The sequence below is a fragment of the Numenius arquata genome, chromosome 12, assembly GCF_964106895.1.
Source record: "Numenius arquata chromosome 12, bNumArq3.hap1.1, whole genome shotgun sequence".
NCBI classification, from domain to species: Eukaryota; Metazoa; Chordata; class Aves; order Charadriiformes; family Scolopacidae; genus Numenius; species Numenius arquata.
In genome coordinates, this window is record NC_133587.1 from 27,571,723 (window position 1) to 27,593,191 (window position 21,469).

The 21,469-nt window shown below is 39.2% G+C and overlaps 1 protein-coding gene across 2 annotated transcripts; it reads right to left on the reverse strand.

The window, feature by feature from the left end:
* Positions 1-1,979: 1,979 nt before the first annotated feature.
* On the reverse strand, positions 1,980-19,550 carry MASTL (microtubule associated serine/threonine kinase like). 2 transcript variants are annotated; one of them, XM_074157351.1, is made up of 13 exons: positions 19,350-19,478; positions 17,154-17,291; positions 15,605-15,744; positions 14,724-14,812; positions 13,136-13,242; positions 12,688-12,820; positions 11,950-12,122; positions 9,554-10,801; positions 7,946-8,084; positions 6,531-6,545; positions 4,830-4,943; positions 4,638-4,739; positions 1,980-2,137 (listed from the first exon to the last, which is right to left on the reverse strand). In XM_074157351.1, the coding sequence occupies exons 2-13, from the start codon at positions 17,286-17,288 to the stop codon at positions 1,980-1,982; spliced, it is 2,553 nt and encodes an 850-aa protein (XP_074013452.1). In that variant the 5' UTR covers positions 17,289-17,291; positions 19,350-19,478. The 2 variants fall into 2 exon arrangements, with proteins under 2 accessions (XP_074013452.1, XP_074013451.1); XM_074157350.1 differs by lacking the exon at positions 6,531-6,545 and having other exon boundaries at positions 19,350-19,550.
* Positions 19,551-21,469: the final 1,919 nt, after the last annotated feature.

Consider the following 21,469-nt stretch of genomic DNA (forward strand, 5'->3'; position numbering starts at 1 on the left):
GTGATCTTTACAATGTCGTATCACCGTAACTCATTTTTTCTGCCTTGAAGGGAATGTGGGGACAGGTTGTAACCATTTGTAAAGTACTGAAGACAAAGAGCTGTTGTGGTGTTCAGTTTACATTATTTCCTAACACGTTTTTAGAGGATTTTCCTCAGCATGAAACTCGGATTCATCCTTGTAGGACTAGTTTCTTAAGCCAGATTACTAGAAATGGAAGAATAAGTTGTATAAAATACCAGCAATTACTTAAATTAAGGTATTCCTTCTCCTCCCCATTTTATACGTTCTAACTATATACAAGAAAAATGCTTAAGAACTTCTTATCATATTCAGAGAATGTTTTCTGTGGATACTGTTTCAGTAATGTATCACATTTGATTGCTTACATCTTTTTCACACAACCTTCATTTCAGTAAGATTCAGTAATTTAGTGAATTCTGTAGCAAAGGGAGTGAGCATCACCGTATGTTTTGCAACTTGCCAAGATTCTGTTTCAGTACATTGGAGTTATCACACCTAGAGCTAGGATTTGTCACTCTGAGCTGTTAAGAATTAGCTTTCTTTTGGTCCTTCTAGGAAAACTTCCATTTTCTCCACCATTCCCGTTCCTTTCCCAGCTACCTGAGGGGACAGCAGGAAGCCCAGCAGACACTGCACGCTCTGAATTCCATCAATAAATCTTGTTTTCCAGGAAGCAAGCCAATGAAGGGACAACTCGCTCCCCCTGCAAGAAGGGTCAAGTTCATGAGACTCTAAAGTCACTAGCAAAATGCTTGACTTCTGGCACGTAGCCACTGGCTGCCACCACCATCTAGCACAAGTGATCTTTATCTAGCAAGTACAAACCTAAAAATTTTCAGTAAGTCACCTGAGAAAGATACCTACGCAAGAAAAATATTAATTACCTACAAATAAACCTCTCAAACCGAGCAGATGCAACTTGTGTTGCATTTGAAAAGAGATTTAAATATACTTCCCCCTAATTAGGATTCATAATACTGAATATATACTTGTAACTTAAGTTCTAGTAAAATCTAAGATCTGGTTGTGAGTTTACAGAACAACAGTCTGTTAATTTGCAATGCACTATATTCTTTAATATACAGCAGCTTCAGTATGAATAATACTTCACTTGTTAGATAATACTCAGGTGATTTTTTTGTTTTCTATTGTCTGACATGAGAGAACACAATCACACATACTCAGCATTTTCTATTTAAAACAAGTAATTGCTAAAATGTACGCTGTACAGTCCATCTGCCTATAGCGTAAGTGGTCACAATGCAACAATTTAAACAGAGTTGCCCCAAGTACCCTTTCCCTGCCCCTTTTGTCTAGGGAAGGGTAATAACCAGTGGAACTACTGTCATCTCACATGCCACATCCAGCCGAGTCACCTTTGCACAGCACTGTCTCTTTTAACCCTTTTTGGGATAAGATAAACAGAAGTAACATGTTCCAATGCTGCATTAACATTTCAGTTTTCCACCTTGAATAAAACCATCAGTTTTGCCCAGTGGATATATATTCAAACTGGTCAGAAAGGACTACTCCCAGACAAGACTGCCATTACACTGAACCACCAACAGGTAACTTCTAATTAGATACTAGTAGTGTGCAATTATGTCCTTTCCCTATTATGTTTAACTGGGAAATAACTTCACACATCCTAACTGGAGTTACTCATTGCTGTTAAAAAAAGCCCCATCGCTGCCAAGTGGCTCCAAGAAACACAGCGCTCCAGCCTCTTAGTTAAGGTGCAGTAAGTGAGATAAAAAGTAGCATGGAGGCACTTAACACCAGTCGAGTTTCATACAGTAGTTTCACTTTAGAATAAAGGATACAATAATAAAAACAGACCGATAACTTAAAACACACTCTAAATATGGCAAGGAAACTTAGTTAAGACCAAACTAGTGTTATAGAGCCACCTGTTAAGTGTGCACAGACATGGAAAAAGTTCACTTATCTTGATGCTATAAGCTAAATCCAGACACAGTCAGGTGCTGAGCATTATTCCTTGCTTCAAAGTAAGAGGTATCAGTTTCATCATCCGGCTGAGGTATAAACGGCATGGTTTGGTTCTGTAGATTATCCCAGTCCACACCATGAAAGAGTGGGTGATGTTTCAGTTCTGAAACAGAAGTTCATATAAGCATTATAAACTCCCTTTTGTCCAGGCCCCACAGTCACTTTGTTCCCTTGATGCACAGCTGTCAGTAGATTCGCTTTATTTTGCTATTTGTTTTGGAAACTCACAAAAGTGCAAATTGCAATTGGGTTTTGATTACCCCCAGCCTCAGTGGGATCAAACTATTGTCATGCCAACTCACTGTCTTCCCCAGCTGAGGAACCTATTCTACACAGCAGAGTGGGTCAGAGGTGCCCTAGGGGCATTTTTCATGCCAGGGCACCACAGAAATTTTAAGCATCACTTCAAAGTCTAATTTTGCCAAAGTTCTGTGCCGAGTAGACACGCAGGAGTCGCTCCAACCCTCCTCCATTCCAGGCCACCTGTCTTTTGCCAGCCCATGGAGCAGCCCTCCTCTGCTTCCTACAGTCCCCTCTGGCCTACCACCAGACACAGAAGTCTAAACACCCTCATGGTGAAGTTGCCGCAGACCACCAGATTTCTCTTTCCCAGCCTGAAGGTGGGATAATGAACCAAGCTGCAAGACTTTCTGATTCAAGAACTGCCCTGCCTTGTCTGCTGTCACCAGTAGGTGACTTCCTGGCACACAGGATCTCATGTGTCTTTTTCATAACCTGGAAACACCACTCCCTGAAGAAAGTGCTTTTGAAACTTTGATTCAACCCAAGAAAGCACCTTTTCAGCTGAGTGGGATAAAAAAACCCACATTGTTATTATCTGTACTGTAAAAATAATTCAAAAATAGAAAAAAAAAAAAAGGACAAGTAAAAAAAAAAAAAATCACATTTAGAAGGAGGTGGAAGTTCAGCCAGAACAAACACTCACTACAAGTTTTTAATTCTAACACATACCACAGGCTTTTTTTAGCTGATAAACAAGTGTTAATGTCTTACTGTCTATTTCCACATTTCCTGATCAAATAATATAACACAATACTAAAGCTTATTTTAGACAAAAGGCAGTAAATCGGAGAATTGATCTTCTAAAAGCGTCAGCAATCATACACGTAGCAGGACATTGCACAGATCCACTGCCTCAGAACTGTATGTAGTTCTGCTCTTAAAGTGCTCACGTACTGAAAGCTGTCTGCAGCAGAGAAGCTGAGCAGACTGCACTGTCTTTGCCAAAGAAGTATTAAAGTGTACCACAGCTGGCAGTCAGCTTCTGCCCACCTCTCTGAAGAGGCGGGGGGTAAAAAACAAACCCAAAAACTTTAGATACCAGCGTTCTCCGCCACATGCTGCTTTAAAGCTTTTCTTCTCTGGAAAGACTGAACTTGTAGAAGCACAGCACTACAACATGACATAACTGGGATTTCTCAGTAAGTCAGGCTTCACACCGGACGAATAGAGAGAGAGAGGCAGAGCATGCGTGTTGGGGAGAGGGGGAGAAGATGATAGACCATGATGGAAACTCAATTACAATGAGGAAAACTTGATGGTTGTCCTGAAAGCTACTCATCCAACTTCACTTCAGCAGCCTATAGTTTGGCTAAAGAGATCAGATACAGTTAAAGGTCCTGACAAAGAGCTTCCAAGAGCTTCAGACTGGAAGAAACCTTTCTGTCATCTAGTTTAAATTCCTCTGCACGACAGGCAATTAGATTTCCCCCTAATATCCAGGAATAAAGACAATGATTTGTGTCTAACTAAAACATCTTCAAATTAAGACATTAGATGCTTTTTGGGAGACATTAAAGAGCTACAGAATTCCCCACTGACATCATGATCTTCATTTATAACTGTTTTCCCTCACTCATTGGATTTGGCCTGGTTTTAGCTTCTAGCCTTTGGTCTCTTTACAAGTAAGAATTTCCAAAATAATTTCCTTTACACTAGAAATCTATTGACTTCTTGGGCAGTTCTCATAAGATTTCTTCATCTTTTTCCAAAACATCTCACTCTAAGCTTCCTTCGTGTTATCAATTTATTATTTTTTTTTTTATAAGTTATAGTCACAATAGCAAATGTTTAAGTCCTTCTACCAGGGGCAACAAATTATATAGACTTTGTATAGTACATACTATCTAACTGTGTTCCCCTATACATGCAGTAAAGACAGGCTGATTCTTAAGAAAAAGCTCCTTTGAAATAACTTTTGTAGGAGCCCAAACCATAGGCTTTTAATCAAGGTTCCTAAAAATCACTTAGGTCAGAAAACCTCAAATACCTGTTACTGAGTTAGATGAGTGGACTTTGGTATGTCAGATGTCAAACGCTAAACACCCATAGCAAAACTACATTAAAGCAAAACAAAAGTTCAATTAAAAAACCCAAAAACATTCTAGCCCCAAAAATTTCCCAATTCAAAAGGGCAAAACCCACAAGAAATACAGAAAATACCACACCTTGTTAAGCGTGCAGGCACTATACATGGAACCTAAATAGACATTAAAGTTTTAGTCTAAGTTTCAGGAGGAGGACATGACCACTTTGAAATTTTTAAGTAGTTACAAAGAACATAAGATAATTTCAATACTAACCCTTCAGTCCAGCTCTCTTAGTACTGTCAATTGTCAGAAGAATATCTATGGCATTTTGGGCATTATCAGACAGCTTTTCTTCACCCTCAGGCCAAGGAATATCTACAGACAAGGACACAGATGAGTCAGTAACTCAAACTAGAAAACAAGTGTTGGAAATACATACTTTCCCTGATTACTGAAGCAGATTACCTCTTTTCAAAATATTCTGGAAGACTTGTGCTGGTGTTTCATCATTAAAAGGTGGAATTCCAGTTAGAAACTCAAACAGACAAACTCCAAGGGCCCACCAGTCTACAGCAGAACCTGATAAGAGAAATCCAGGTCATTACACTAACAAAGGTTTAATGATATTTGCGAAGATTTGAAGATTAGCCATGGCAGAAGCTGAAGAGTGTTTAAATCCTGCAAAATTTCTTGGAAGTGAAGGAAGACAAAGTAAGTTGTACTTAATAATCAAGCAGGAGATTAAAAATATATGAAAGGGCTTTTTAAATCCAGTCTGCTCCTCAATTCATTATAGATAGGACTGGGGTATAAAAGCAAGGGGACTCTTAAGAACAATCTGCTTATCAACTCCCATCACAGAGAATCCAGGAGCCAACTTCTCCAAGAGATTGTTTTGTGATAAGAAACAGTTAACAACTGCTCTAGAGCCTAGATGAATGGTCCATGTTATAACATTCATGTTGTATCTTTCTCTTGATTCTTTGAGAAAACTCCAAGAATTCAAACTTGGAGTCTGAACTTAGTTTTCATTTGTCTAAATTTAGATCAAAATATTGAAAGACAGCTTGCAGAGATGAACCGGCACACAAGAAGCTGGAATTACTTTCCATTACACTAAAAGTTGATTAGGGCAATGTGTAGTTACTAGCTATCTCTCCTTTGCTATTAAGTAATTTGGTTTTCCATGTTCCAGGGTCTTTTTGTTTTGGTGGTGTTTTTTTTTTTTCCAAACTCATCTTATTAACCCACTTAAACAAGCAGGCAAAGCAATCCCAGACACCACTGCATGCATTCTAAGCTTTCTGCATCTTTAAGCCATGCCCACTCCACTGTATAAAGAACAGACACCACACTTGCTGGAAAAAAAGAATTTCAAAAGAGAGTAAGTGTAATTTTCCTTGGCTTTTTTGGCATATAAAAAAAATTAAGACACCCCCAAGTTAAGAAAACAGATGTTTTCAGCTATTTCAAAAGGACTATTGACTGAGTTCAGAAGTGCTGAATACTGAAATGTTTAACTAGTAATCTAATGAACTTTTAGCAACTTTTAACAGCAGTAAGAGTGCCCCACCAAGCTAAGCATATCATAGCAGTGAGATCACATCCACTGTTGTTAGAGGTACTTGGATGTTCAGCTAAAATATTCCCAGCTTCAGCCAAAGTCTAATAAGATCACAGCTCTGAAGAATGTAGTAACACAAGCAGCAATCTTCAGTTTCAGCAGAAACTTTTCACACCCAAAAGTTTAACTACAGATTAGATTAACTCCCACCATATCCCTGCTAAATCATGCCTATCGCTATTTGAAGCAAGAAACAGAAATATCAGGTCTTGAGCATCTGAGCCTTCTTCACCCATACACAGAATAGTTCAGACTGACCACATGAAGTGAAAGGAAGCAATAATAAAAAGTATCTCTGGTTTATTTCCCATCACACAATTTCTTTAAGAATGCTGACTTTATTCCTGAAGTATAGGCTTATGCGTGCAAATTTCAACTACCTAGTCACAGTGATACTGTGTGGAGTGCATATTGGACATATCTTTCTATATAGAAGCATTGTTCACCCTAACAATTTTCTTGGAAATTGTGATCTAGTTATACTTTGACTGGTTACAGTTATGCTGAACACTCCATTTCTGCACAGTATACAGCAAACTCACCAGAGATCAGAGTCCCTGCATATAAAAAGACAATGAAGCAAGAACATTACAATTATTGCAAAAAGCCATAACAAATACAAACATCAAATATTAAGTATGATTCTCTGATGGTACAAGAATGCAAATTTTTCTTGAGGTAGTAACTCAACAATAAAGAAAGATGGCAATGTTAAAGCTAAGTTACAAACTATTTTTTATTTGTTTCTAACATGTTATCGTTTAGGATTACAGCTACTTTTACAAGCAAGTTAACAACAACAGAAATAATCAGTGAGGGAAAGTTTTGGGTTCCAAAGCCAGAAAACCCTGGCTTCACTGAAGGTAATGGAGATTTAACATTTCCTGACATAAATCCTAGGCTCTTCGCAAGTTATCACTGAAGTCCTGAAAACACTCAATAATTGCATGGAAGTCACTTTGCAACCAAGTTTCACATTGTCTAAATAGCATTGATTACATTTCCAAACTATTATCCATTTTTAATGCCTGCCAAATAACCAGGATTCCTAAATGGAAGCACAAAACAACAACCACATATGTTTAGTAATTTTAGTTACGGTTAAATTATTAAATTTCTTAATGCAGTTTTAGTTAATGTATATTGGCTGCACACAGCAGAATTTTACTGTTCCACAGATTAGTAATCACTATTTCTCAATTAAGATCTCATATAATTTTTCTAAGACTATTAGCTATACAAAATAAAATATACTTTTGAGATGGAAATAAAACATAATTACAAATACAACAAATACATCAGGGATACGTTGCACTTCTTTCTTGTTAGTGGTTCTTGCAAGTTAGCAGGAAAATATTTCAAATGTTTTGTTGATCTCAGTGGCACTCAGGATTTGAGCCAAAGAAATTCAGGCACTTCCAAGTTGTGCTATCGTATTTTCTTACAGCATTTTGCAGAAAGAGTATTTGATGGCTACTACTGTCCACTTAAGGTTTCTGGCAGGATCTTCCACTTAAGTGTTTGATGAGGTCAGTCAACTCAAGAGCTAATTATAATGCAACTTCATGAATTTGTCTGGATGCACATAACACTTTAATATAAACAAACATGGAATACATTCTAAGAATGATTGGAGGCTTAATCCTTTCATACTAAATTTCACTAGTTTCATATATCTCCCCTCTCTTCTGCCTCCCTCAAAATCTTTAAGGACACTCAGGATGACCAAGTTGTAATTCCTAAGGCACACACAAGTCTTGGTCTGCCTAAGCACAGCTTCCAAAGTATTAGATTAGCAGCAGGCAAGACCATGCTAGACAGTCAAAACCTCTGGTCACGGGGGAAAAAAAAAAAGTAAATGGAAGGAGCAGCTTAGAAGTGTAGATATGTAGATATTTAGAAGTGTAAATATGTCACCTTTCAAGTATTTACAAACTCCATGGTTGGTTTGTCTTACCATGAGGCTTTGTCAAAAGCAGCTCAGGTGCCAGGTAGTCTGGGGTTCCTAGGATGCGTTCACCTTCTACTGGGGCAGCTCCTCTTCTCACACTCTTTGGAGTCCTATACGGTGTGCCAGCATCTCCCTGATGAGGCGTCTTAAGAGATGCAACAAGGATTTCAGATGTCAAACAAAACCAGCAGAGAAACTCCTATCTCCGGTTTTAGTAATGGGTGTAACAGTAGATACTGAAGTTTAAGTCAAGAACATGTCACAAAATGCACATTCCCTTAAAAAGTATGTGTGAAACATGCTTCCATTTCTTTATATCAATCATATTGAAATGTAAACAGTTAATCTATGCCTACTCTTTAAGACACTTTTCCCGAAGTTCCTCCTCTAGTGTCAGATCCACAAGTAATGTCTCCAAAAAAACCAACCCAACCAATCTTAAAACTCCTTTCAAATCGGAAGATAACCTACTAAACAGAATGTCAAAATAGCCTTCAATTTTAGCACTGAGTTCTTAATATTAACGAGTGAATAAGTACGCATGTATGTCAGATACCTGTAAAATAAAAAGGAGAATCCTGAATTTTCTCACGTATTGCATACCAGATGTACTAAAAATATATTAAATGAGCCCTTTATTATTTAACCTGTATCCTATGGGTTGCATAATGTCTGCAGATAAAGTTCTGCTCAGGTTAAATTTAGTGACAGCTACACAAACCTTCTGAAAGTAATTTGGGACATTATTTGAAGATACAATATGCAGGCTTGCAAAGAGATCAATAAATTCTCATAGCCAATAGGCTGACTGCAATGAAAGATTTTCTGTTATGACCTGGACATACTACTACATTATCTTGCAGACACTCTCATTCTTTATTTTGCAATATACCCTTAATTCCCATATATCTTGTATAATTTGTTTCCAACTTCACCTTCAGTGCAGCAGAGATCAACTCACTATCACTATGCCATAAAGGCTATAGAATCCACTATTAAAATAGAACAGGTAATCGGGTCGCAATGATGAGACTTTAAAAAATCACAAAAGTATACAAGAAAGGTATACTCCTGTTCAAATCTAAGTTACAAAAACATATAATGCCATCAGTCATTTATTTCTCAGGAGATGAAGTGCATACTACTCTGACTCCATTTCAGCTGAATACAAGCTAAGTTTCATAGCCAATTAAAGTTTTATGCAGATGAAGCAGAAGCTAGCAGTTCAAAGACATCAGAAAAAAGGCTTTCCCCCCCAAAAAACCAACATTTTTAAAATGCCTCCCTTTTGGTACACCAAATTATTCAACACACTGCCAGTTCCATCAGAAAGCATTAAATCTAAAACTAGAGCCTAAGTAGGATGAACCAGTTCACTGTAAGAGCCAAGGACTTCCCAGGGAGGTGGTCAGACAATGCATGTTGAGCCAGAGGCAAACCAGTGGACGTTCAGCTATTGTTAAGCTCTTACAGAAATTATAATTTTGGCCACACAAGTGCAATAAGAGAAAGCCTGTCAACAAAAGTCACTTTGACAGGTTACCTCAAGCTACTTCAGTTTTCCCTAAATTAACAACTGAAATCATTTCAGATCACTAATGTCTCCTTACATACCTGATAGACCCTATAAGGTCTTCCTTTCTGTAATGGAGTAATAGCTGTTGGGTAAGAGCCACTACAAGCAGGTGAAAGATCCATTATATCTAAGGAAGCCATGCTACATGGCTCAGATACATTGGATATATTAATTGGACTATTATAACTCCGAAAAACAACAGCATTTTTTTTAAAGAGATTCAGCGCTTCCATCATCTTTTCTGAAGGAGAAGATACTGTGTCAAGATAAGTTTCTTTCACATGTTTTTGGTCATTATCCTTTTCAGGATGTAATGGCGTGTTGTCCTGGGCAGTGTGTGCTTCCCCTCCATTTTGTGAGGCATCTCGGGACTCTGGTGATGTCATAAACATGCCTTCTGGTTTTGGCTCCTCAAAGGAGAGGTCTTTAACACTTTTGTCCAAATCCAAAAGCTGCTTTTCTAAATGGCTTTCTGTACCAGACATCTCAGGAAACGATAAGTCAGAATCTGCACTGAGGATTCCTAAAGGTTTTTCATCATCAGTGCCTAGAAAACTTGAGTTCATATACTCCTTTTTATCATCCTTTTCATAGTCTACATCCAGATAACACATAAGATTTTTGGCTATAATGGGAGTAAGTGATTTTTCTACTGTTTGCTGGTTACCAATAGAACTCTTAACTTCTTCCTTGCTTTTACAGGTGTCACCTAGGCATCCATCATCACAAAGCATTAAAGATTGAATTTCTGTTGTCAAACCTGTCCTTTTGTTTGCTGGAAACTCTGAGATCTGACAGCCACGTTTATATTCAGCGTTGGTTTTTTTAACATAGTTAAGTTCCTGACAAGGACTAGTGTCAACTAATTCAAAGCTTCTTTTTACACCTGGCTTTTCAAAAATTTCCTCCTCTTTGATAGGCCTGACAGGTTCATTCTGCCTTGAAGGTGAGTGTTGTTGATTGGAGGCTTCTGCTGTTTCATTAATCATGTCTCTTTTATTTGTGAAGAGTTTTTCTTCCCAAATCTTATTTTCCGAAAGACATTTTCTGACTAAACCTTTCACATCCAATGTGGTCACAGGAGTATCTGTTATATCAGGATGTTCACTTCCCAACTTCTGCCTACTGCCAGAATCATTGCTGCTGATGGGAGAAATGGCAGACTCCAGTTCTTTTCTCTTTAAAACTTCAATACCTTTGCTATTCAGCAATTCTACGTTCGAAAGGAGAGCTGACCCACTGTTACTTGGTTTGCCTGTGGTAGAACATAGTTCCTCTTCACTTTGCTGCAAATGAGCACATTAAGTTTTGAGTATCAAGAAAAATAGGATTACAGCATTATAGAAATGTGTCCTTTAAAATACCTTGTTTCTACTTCCATAAAAAACCCCACAAATTGGCAAGCATTACTTATTCTTTATAACCACTAGTAGTGATAAACCTGACATAATACATTAAAAAAATCAAAACTAAATTAGGGATAATTTGACTTTAAGAACATAAAATAAGCTTGCTAGAATACAATAGGAAATGCAGTATTTTAAAATCCTTAAGGAAGAAGAAATACAGCAATTAAAGTTGTATTTGTGATTTTATGTTAAGAAGTTAAGCTACAACAGTTCTCAGTTTCCAAGAAACCCCAAACCAAAGAACCTCATCATAGTACCCTGTGGCATATTATACTTCAGAGATACCAAAAGGAAAATCTAATATTGCTACTACCTTGGTAACACAATACAAAAACCAAGACGTTGGGAAATGGACAGATAAAGAATTATAAGTTATTTTAAACATAAGGCTTTGTGTGAGATCCAAATAGGAATTGTGGCAATGCAGTATTTTCTTTTAGGTCTGTATTTGTACAGAATTTCATTAACGGTTTAAAACAGGAGAAAGTATTTTGTATCAGCTATAATTACTGGTATGAGGTTAGTTTATACAAAACCCTTCAGAAACATAAACCTTAAACATTTGCAATTTTTATTAGCTAGTAGAGGTTTGAAGGGTATTTTGTTTATTATTTCCCCTCAAGTTCTGCCTTTTAAAGAAATTCTTTTGTCTGTATGTTGAGCTAATAAAACAATAGGGACAAAGTCAGCTTCCGAAAAGCCAGCGTTCCCAGCATTGCCCACCTGGTGAAGAATAGGGCTAAATCAGTGCTATTCAGTACAGGCCTTCTCTTTCACTCCTGTGCTGCAGGCTAAATGCATTTGCTTTTCCTGCTATGTTGCACAGGACCACTATTTGTTTGAAGAAAAAACAATACCAGTTTGAACCTCCTCAGCAAGGATTACAAACCCAGCTCCCTCTCCTGTAGGAAGGCATCTCTATCCCATCCAAGGACTGGGGGAAATAAGTAGAGGAGATCTGCAACAGTGCATATACGAGTACAAGCCAATTTTAGTTTACAGCAGGAAGATGAAACAGTCCTGACCTCTACATCTTTCTCCCACCTGGGGCTGCTGCAGCATTCTGATTCCATACTGGACAAGTATGTGTTCAACTGACTACTGGCACTGGAGGTACCAAACCTTTTTCTTGACTGAAGTACGGTAGGAGTTAAATTTCTCACTGGCATCACAGGAGTTAACTGAGAAGTATCAAGATCTTGAGAGGAAAAAAAAGTGTTGATACATATAGGCAACATACATCAACCAGCTTCACATTGTCAAGTTTTCACATCGAAGGAAGTTATGGAAAGCTATACATGACATCATAATTTCTCGTCATCTTTTCTATATAGTCAATTGACTCATTTTTTTAACTAGGGAATTTAAAGAACTTAAAAGCAATATGAACATTAGCACCATAATAACCTTCTTTCTCATTTCAGGTTAGAAATAAGAAAGCAGCAAGATAAGACAATTTAAATGAAAGCACACATAAGATAATTTTCAATGGATATATGCCAAAAACTGACACTATTTCTGTAAAGCCTTAAAGGGTGATCTTGAAATCAGCCATTGTGCACTTTGAAAAAAAAATAAATTAAAAGATGACATAAGTAGCATAGGTGAAAAAGTGTCAGACCTTAAGTACTAGAGGAATGGTAGACATCAAGACACTGGTGAAATCACACCTTTTATCAAGTGTGTCCAAGCTACTACATAAAATTAAAAGACCTCAGCCTTACAGCCATGGTATTACTTAGTACAAGCTTTGGTATACTCACATGTTTTAAATAATTTAGCTGAAAGAGGGGTATTTTCCTTTTGGACCATAGGTAAAGGAGAAGCCATTCCATGCAGACTGTCAGATGATTGACTTGAATTGCGCTCTGGCATTTTCATTCCAACAGGAGTATACTACCGAGCAGGAAGAAGCATAGTTAGAAGTTAGAGACTGAACAAAGCATCCAGGATTGAGAGCATGACTTCACACATTCTTTATTATGTTTACATTGGACCTTAGCCATGCCCGTTTACCAAGTTTCTTGAAGCACAACTGATAGTCAGCCATTTGAAATATAGTCCAAGGTAATCACTTCAGAACTTGAAGGTACTGGAAACATACAAGTCATTCTACCAGTTGGTAGCAATGATAGCCTTATAAACTCCCCATTTAAGATAGTAAGTAAACTGAAATAATGAAGTACTTCAAAGACAGCAAAAATTACTTACAAAGCCCAGTGAACTAATGAGGGACAACAATTGTCCTGGAGTACGTGAGTAGTCTTGTTTTGGCTTTGCCATTGATGGTGTAGTAAGGATATCTATCATATTTATCTCTACAAACAGACAAAAAAAATGAAGCAGGTCAGGTTTTCCTTTTGCTATTCAAATAAGCAAGATTACAGGCTTAAGTAAACTTAAATAACACTTAAGTTTATCAAGAGGGAAAAAAATATTATTTAGTCACATACTGAACAAATATACAAAAGAAGCTACCAAATCCAAGTGAAGACATACCTATACATTCTTATTCAACACAAGCTGTTTCTTCCTGGACATCCATCATAAAATTTCAGTTTATAAATACAGAAACTAAGAGTCCAATTTCTTTTCCAACACACTATGTTGGAAGCGTTACATTTTCTAACTTGATACCAGCTTTAATTTTTAGGTAGCAATTCCAGCCTATGGCCTGTGAGCGAAGATGTTAAGTTTGATTCAAAACCTACTTTTTCTCCCAAAGACATCTCAAAAAAAAAAAAAGCTACAGACAAATTTTTCATAGCTGAAAATTTAACCTTAGATGCCATCTTTTGCTCACTAGATGTAAGCAGGCTTATAGCTTACATATGTTCAACTACACACAATAATCTGTCTCACTGGAACCTACCAATTAAAGCAGTATATTATAGAAAATACAGTATACTTTGGATTTTCTTCTATACTCTTAAAACCATGAATCAGAAACTCCATAGACAGCTCTGATTTTATAAATTCCTTTAACTATATAAAAAGGAAGTACCCACCAGCAGCTGTCTCAAAAAACTAAACTGATGCTGTGCAGCATTATTTTGGCTGCTACAGTTAAAGGGTTGGAGGCACAAACTAGTTCAGGAACTGACTATTCACCTTAAGACCTGCAGCTTATTGTTTGTGCCAGACAGTCATTTGACTATTCAGGTGTCTTTTCGGCTACTTGAAAACAGTATGTTCACATGCTAAAGTACTGATTTATAATCTTCCGTTAGGGACTCGCCACCTCCCCCTGTCTCTCACATTAATGTCTGGAGCGTCCAGGTTCAAAACAGTATGTTCACATGCTAAAGTACTGATTTATAATCTTCCGTTAGGGACTCGCCACCTCCCCCTGTCTCTCACATTAATGTCTGGAGCGTCCAGGTTCAAATCAGAAATTAGTATCTACAAGGACAGACAAACATGAACTGAAGGACAGAAATAGCCAGAGGTATACCGAGAAAAAGCCCGAGTTACTCATTCACCCTTTGAGTTCTCTTAGTGGACCTCATAGAAAACTTTGAGATCCATAGTCCTCAAGAGAAATGGCTCTAGATCGTATTTCATACGTCCTTGTCTCAAAGAATAAATATTTTAGCTTCTGAAGTGCAATGCATAGAGCAGACCCTTTTTTAGCATGTACTTTATCAGTACTTACCTATTAGAAATCAGGTACTATTGCAACATTTGGGCTTATTTGATCGAAAGCTGCCCTCTACGGGTACATAGAGCATTCAAGAATATGTATACGTGACACAAAAATACATTCTAATACAACCAAAAAGATACAGACAACTCTTACCTCTGTTCAGAGTAACTCTGGAAAGCCCAAAGTCTGTCAACTTTATATGGCCCTGATTAGAAATTAGCATGTTGTCTGGCTTCAGATCCCTGAAGACATGAATATAGTTGAAGTCAGCAAAAAGACAACTGAGCAATATTTTAAAAGTTACCTGATCAGAAACATTAAATAGAAAACATGGATTATAGCTGTTTCTCAATAACATCTTAGCCAGAAGATTCCAGTTGGAGGAATATACCAAAACAATTAAACATATCTAGCACTAAATATTGTAAAACATCTCAGACCTTGTAAAACCACCATACATGTCACAAGAGTTGCACATTTTATGTTTCAGCAGGTTTAACAAGTGCTCTTGATAAGTACTACCATCACATTGACTAATATGTAGCTCCTACTCATGACAGTACACATGACAAAGCAAACCTCTAGTGTAAGTTCTCTCGTTAGTTCTCTGTAGCACTACTGAATGTAGCAAAGAACTCTCACTACAGGGAGAGCATTAGAGTAGTCAATGTCCCTTTGTCCTATCGTTACAGGCTTGCAGTATCCAGAGAGTTCCTGAACTAACAGTCATTATTTAAAAGCCACAGGGAGAGAAGACCTAGAAGGCAGCATAGCTGCTAATACACCACTGTACTGGGTGAGAGCAGGCAGGGGAAAGCAGTGTCTATTTGTCTGCTTAATATATACATACAGATTCCATTTTTGGTATTGTTTCATGACATTGCTGCAGTATACACATGGAAAAAGAGCGTCCAGAAGCTCTAGCAAATGACATAGCTGTTACTATGAAATGACTAGTTATATGTTTGAATGAAAAATTAAAAAAAACAAACTACCAAATATTTATTTGTAAGAAAAAAAAAAGTAGGTTTTACCTGTGGATTATCCCATGCCTGTGAAGGTAGTCAAGAGCCAATGCTGCTTCAGAAATGTACTTAACAGCCATTTCTTCATCAAAATATCCATAAATATGAAGAAGAGACTTGACATCTCCACCAATAAGGTACTCCATCACCTGCCATTCAATTGTTTTAAATTTAACGTTTTAAAACACATTTCAAATTTGCAAATAAAATATAAGATAGCTTTCACCCCTATCATTTCAAAAAGTATCATTTCAAAGAGCAGAAGTTGATAGAAGCTTCCTTGTGCAAACTTCATTTCCCACACAACACTTTTCACTTGGATAAAATAGAGCTTCAGATAACAGAGGACATCAAACATTTTCTTTTAATAGACCATTTACTTATGTTATATTATTTGCCTAGCCTACTTTCTGTAGTCAGCTCTCAAATAACTACTGTAGTCAGCTTTTTAATTAAATTCTGAAGGATTTCTATCTTATAGAAAATAAATTCAAAGCATTTCTGTGAAATTCCAGGCTTGAAGCCAACAGCCACTGATATCTGTTCTGTACTGATCAAAGTATCTCAATTATTTTATTTTGCACGTGTTTATACACAATATTAAATTCACACCCAAGTGAAATGAGTGCAAATTTCCAGAAACATATGCAGTGAGAGTTACTATGCACTAAAAACATGAAAAAGAATGTTTAAAAAAGCCACACACATCCAAAAGTATATGCAAACCCACACATTATCATGGCCCACGTCATATGCAAGAAAAAAATGACAAGTCAGCAGAGCTTCACAAACTCACTCTTGAGTGAAAAGAATTAATTTAAGGGGTTTTGGTCAAGAAATCTCACCTGGACTAAGATTCCGATATATAATACTATTCCATAGTGGCAGCAGTTAACCACAATTTCAGAAAAAGAAGCCTTCATTTACACTCAAAATGCATTGTAGGAGAGCACAGCAACCTCACCTCAGAATTTAATCAAGCTGTTCACTGTGTGTGCTTACAGCAGAACAGGCAAATATTGTTAGACCCTTTGTAGACAGTCTTAATCCATACCAGTTTTACATGGAGGCAGTATATAAGACCATATTCAAATCTTACTGTACTCCACAGGGCTCCACATGCACTAGCACTTAGTCTTGCCACTCGGTTAGCCTCTTGTCATCTAGGCCAACTACCGTAATGAATTTTGAGCATGGATAAAAAGTAAAACAGATTTCCTTCTAAGTGACCCACAGGGTATCTCTCAGTCACTTGGATTCTGCTTGAACAGAACGGTTTCTTGTTTTGCTTCCTAGAAGGCTTACATATTCCTAAAACAGATTAGCTGTTCAAAAAGATTCTGTTGTAATAAAAAGGAACACGGGTGGAAAGATATCAAAGATACCACGGGCAGAGTTCAACCGTTTCAATTGCTCAACCATTCTGAGAAAGAAGAAAGTATAAGTGGCTAAGAAATACCCACTCAGTACCATTAAAAATATGTTTTCAGGCATGAATATAGTTCTGCACTCCATTTTCAATGCTATCATAAAACACCACAGCCATTTATTTACTCACTAAGTAGATGTTATTAGCTGACTGAAGCGAGTAGTATAAGTGCACAATGAAAGGACTTTTACTGAGAGCCAATGCATCCCTCTCTGCCTGGACCTGGTGAACCATGTTTTTGTTGATCATGTCTGCTTTTTTCATCACCTGAAAAAACAAAACAAAATCAAGTAGATAAACATTATTTTCTTTGCTCAACCCACAGTTCTTTAGTCAATCCAGTTATCTCTATACTTCAAAATTGCATACATATAAAACAGAGCTGTAACTTCATATGCAGACAGAATTTTAAACCACAGGTTATTAGAGAACCTTTTCCATTGCTCTCCTCCTAATGCAGTCCTGAATGGAAGTCACACTACCAATATTTACTGCAATTGCACACACTGCAAAATGAGTGTTTAGGCTGTATCTGAAATTAAGCTGCCCTGAGTTAATCCTCTTACCCACAGTACATAACTCAGAACGACGAAAAAGTGTTTAATGTTTAGACAGACACTTGCTGACCAGGTCTTTCAATCTCTTTGGAGGCTGAAATATACAGCCTGAGAATTGAAAAACAGAGTGCAGCAGTAAGCTCTCCCATCTTAGTGTCCTCAAGTACAAGAGTGCAAGTATTCCAGCATCTAATTCTTAACTTTGCAGAGAAAACAAGTGAATTTTTGCTTAAAATTTACAATCAAGTCACCCAACAAATATCAGTGTTCTTGGGAAGAAGTCTCAAAGGCATGCAACTCACAATGAAGAAATAACAAGCTTAACTGTGAATTAGGCTCCAATTCCCATATTGAATTACTCCACTATCTGTTGATGCCCACTCAGTATTAATCTTGAACAGAAGATGCATAGTAACACAGCTAATATGTATTTAGACAAGCATTACATACGCATTGGAAGTTCACCCATGTTCAACTCCTTTTTGTCCATATGTGTATGGTGATATTAAGACAAGTTTAATGTATCCATTCTTTATGCAACACAACGGTAAAAAGTTGAGTCTACAGCTACGACCATCATTCAATAACAGAATTCAATAACATAAAAAAAGACAGAAGAAGTGTAATTTGATACTTTCTATGTAAGTGTCAACCTTAACTGTAAACTTATTTTGCATATGTTAAATTTGGTAGTTTGAATAAGTCTCACTGCAATAGGGATGAAGGATTTACCCAAAAGCTTTTTGGTCACAATACTTCCAATAAACTTGCGTAAGATACTAAAATAACACAACTGAACCACTTTATTTGCAGCACTTAAACTGTAGAAAATTAGTCTCCATGGCTACCATTGCTATTATCAAAGGTGATACAAAAAAATTCCAAGACATACACAGAATGTTTAGAACACTTAATAAGTGTTGGCCTTAACTGCACAAATATTCAGCACATTTTAAGCACTGTAGCTGTGAACAATTCATAAACTTCACTGCAATAGAGTATTTGCACAAAAACTTTTCTCTCAAATTATTTTATAATAAAATCGTGTAAATAGCATACAGCTCTGAACAGCAATGTCACTTTTGCATGACTTTTTTCACACTTCCTTTTGCTTGTGTACTATGCAGCTCGTTATAATCCTTTTAATTGCAAAGCAAGCTTGCACAAACCACCAGTGATGTTTTTACCACTGACAAGCCTAGTTTTTAGTCTTTGTGTACCAACATTGAAAGTGCAGCTTGTTTTTTAACAAAAAAAGTATAGTCAGCAAAAATCCTTTTTATAGTTTGCTCTGTATACGTCTCAGAGGCAGACTATTCATTCATGAACAAATGCAAAAACGCCCTCCCAGTGGCACGACAGCTGAAGGGATTCAATTATAACAAGTATTTACAGGCACGAAGCAAATTGCGCACTGACGCTTTGGAAGGCTTTTGGCGCCGTTCCCGCAACATTTAAGGCGCTTCTAAAAGCGGTTGCCGCTGCCCGATGCCTCCTGACCAAAGCCTCCAGGCAATCAGGAACGTGAAGAAGCAGCTAAACGCAGCCGTGCGGACAACGTGCACCACAGACTCCCGCCAGGAGGCCAGCGGCCCTCCCCAAAATCCCAAGTGCAACCCACGGGCCCACCCGGCCCGGCCTACGCGAGGGGGGTGTGTGTGTCCCTTTCCCACACGGGGTTAAACCAAAGCGGAGGGCGGCAGCGCCGCGACCCCCAGCAGGGAGGAGGCCCTGAGGGCCGCGGCCTTGGCTCCCCGCGGCCCCTCACCTTCACGGCGTAGAGCCTGCCCGCCTTACGGCCCAGGTACACCTTCCCGAAGGCGCCACGGCTGATGGGCTTCACGATGGTGAACTCCTCGATGGAGGGGGGCCGGGGAACCTCGATGCGCCGGGGGCCGGCAGCCGGGGCGGCGGTGCCCTGCTCGTCCTCCCCCAGCCGCCCCTCAGCCGCCGGCTCCATCGTCCCCATCTCACGCCCCGGCTCCGCCGCCCCGCGCTCGGTTCAAAGCGGCGCCCGCCCCGCCCGGCCGCGTCACCGGCCAACGGGCGGGCGCGGGACAAGAGGGCGGGGCTCTCGCGAGACCCCGCGAGCGGCGGCCGTTGGGGCGGCGGGGAGGCGCCCGTCATGGCGGCCGGGGCTTTGAGGCGGTGAGTGGCCCATCGCAGCCCCGCCTCGCCGTGCGGCAGGCCCGGCTGCGGGCAGCTCCCTCCTTCCCTCCCGCTGCTGAGCAACGCCGGGGCCCTTCATCGGCCCGCTATGGAGAGCGCCCGCCGCCGTTAGAGACGCCATCACTGCGCAGGCCTCCGTGTGGGGGCAGGTGCCCTGGTGCCCGCCCTGCGGTCTCACTCCAATGCTCTCTGGTGAGGTGAGGAGTGGCCGCAGTTTTGCTCACAGTCAGAAGGAGTTATATGTTTATTATTGGCACAGACAAGCTGAATAAAGCTGGTGGCAATGTTACTGTCAAGGTTTGTGAGCGTTGCTCTAGTGCTGGTATTTCTGATGGGCTCTTATCGCTATGTCTGGCTGAACCACTTCATCTCATTACAGCCTTCCCAGCTTCACCAGAACTCCTTAAAAATGTCCTTATTCTCTTTATTGTATACAGCAATTTAAAAAACCCTACAGTGTTCATTCCGTGGTGTTTTGTGTGTTGTGGTGGGGTTTTTGTTTTTGTTTTTAGAACACTCATGACAAACTGTCAAACTACTCAAATTGTCATCAAGGTTTCTAGTGGTGCAGTAGGTTGTAACTTGCTAGGAGCAGGTAGACTGTCCTCTCATTTCCGTGGCATGCTTGAAGGCATAGAAATTGAACAGAACTCGGTGTGAGACATTAATGAACTGAAAGGTATTTAGAAAGAACTGCTTGTGGTCCCACATACTCATTTTCTCATGTGTTTGACATTTTCTCACACTTAGCAGTTGTGCCTCCACATGGCGTAGCCGGGATGCCTTGTGTGCAGGAGAACCCTACCTACCCAGTCCTTACTGTCGCTGCTGAGCCCTTACTGTCTCTTGGCGTCCCTGGGATTGGTGATGACAAACTGCTTTCTGGGCAAATTTTTTATCATCAGGAGCTAGAATAATGCGATCTGTTGCTTCCCTCCAATTCTTGGTTACTTCAGCCTCCATTAATCCTAGGCAGGGTGGCTCCCAGTTTTGTTTCCTTATTTTGGATATTTCCGTGGCTACATTCTGCCTTCCTGTTGAGACAGCAGGGAGAGGGGTGGCATTTACAGCGTGCTGTGACCCCGTGTCCATCCTCCTGTTCCCAGATTGCAGGCCTGCTGACAAATCACCCGTGACAGCCTTATCAGAGCCCAGGCCGCCTGATCTCAGTTTGCACAGCAGTCCTCTGTGTTTGCCAGTTTTACTGCTCCCAGTTGTGCTCTTGGTCCTTCTTTTAACCCTGGCTGTACTGTTTTGATGTTGTTTTCACATATATATTGTTGTTTGTAATTCATTATCACCAATCTTAACTGTTGTGTCACAGTCTCTACATCAGCAAAGAGCCAGCTTCTCTTCAGAGGTCAGTGCAGAACTATGGGTCTCTAGCAGTCTCATCAGGGCCTTGTTTTGCTTTAAGACACAACCACTTATTTGATACTGCACAGGGAGGCCTTGCATGTACTTGGGAGGGAGGGCTGCTGTCCCACACATCCCAGCCATAGATGCGTTTTGATGAGCAAATGCAGAAAACATGTTTTAAATTAGCTTTCTGTAATGGTATTAAATACAATTTATCATTGGCTGTATTTGCGATTTAACTGCAGCATTAGTTTAGCTGTGTCTTGTTCATGGCGATTTCAGCAGAGGAGCCCAGCCGAGAGCAGGAGCGATGGCTCCTTCTGGTGGCATCACACACCTGCATCGGGTTATGCCAGTTGT

What these genes read in the sequence shown, in the direction of transcription:
- MASTL (XM_074157350.1), bottom strand. Translation starts at nt 19,550, where the DNA reads ATGGGGACGATGGAGCCGGCGGCTGAGGGGCGGCTGGGGGAGGACGAG. An exon ending in TCATTAGTTCACTGGGCTTT is followed by an intron (nt 12,821 to 13,135) that starts GTAAGTAATTTT and finishes CCTGCTCGGTAG; the next exon opens with TATACTCCTGTTGGAATGAA. An exon ending in GGTGGGAGAAAGATGTAGAG is followed by an intron (nt 10,802 to 11,949) that starts GTCAGGACTGTT and finishes GCTCATTTGCAG; the next exon opens with CAAAGTGAAGAGGAACTATG.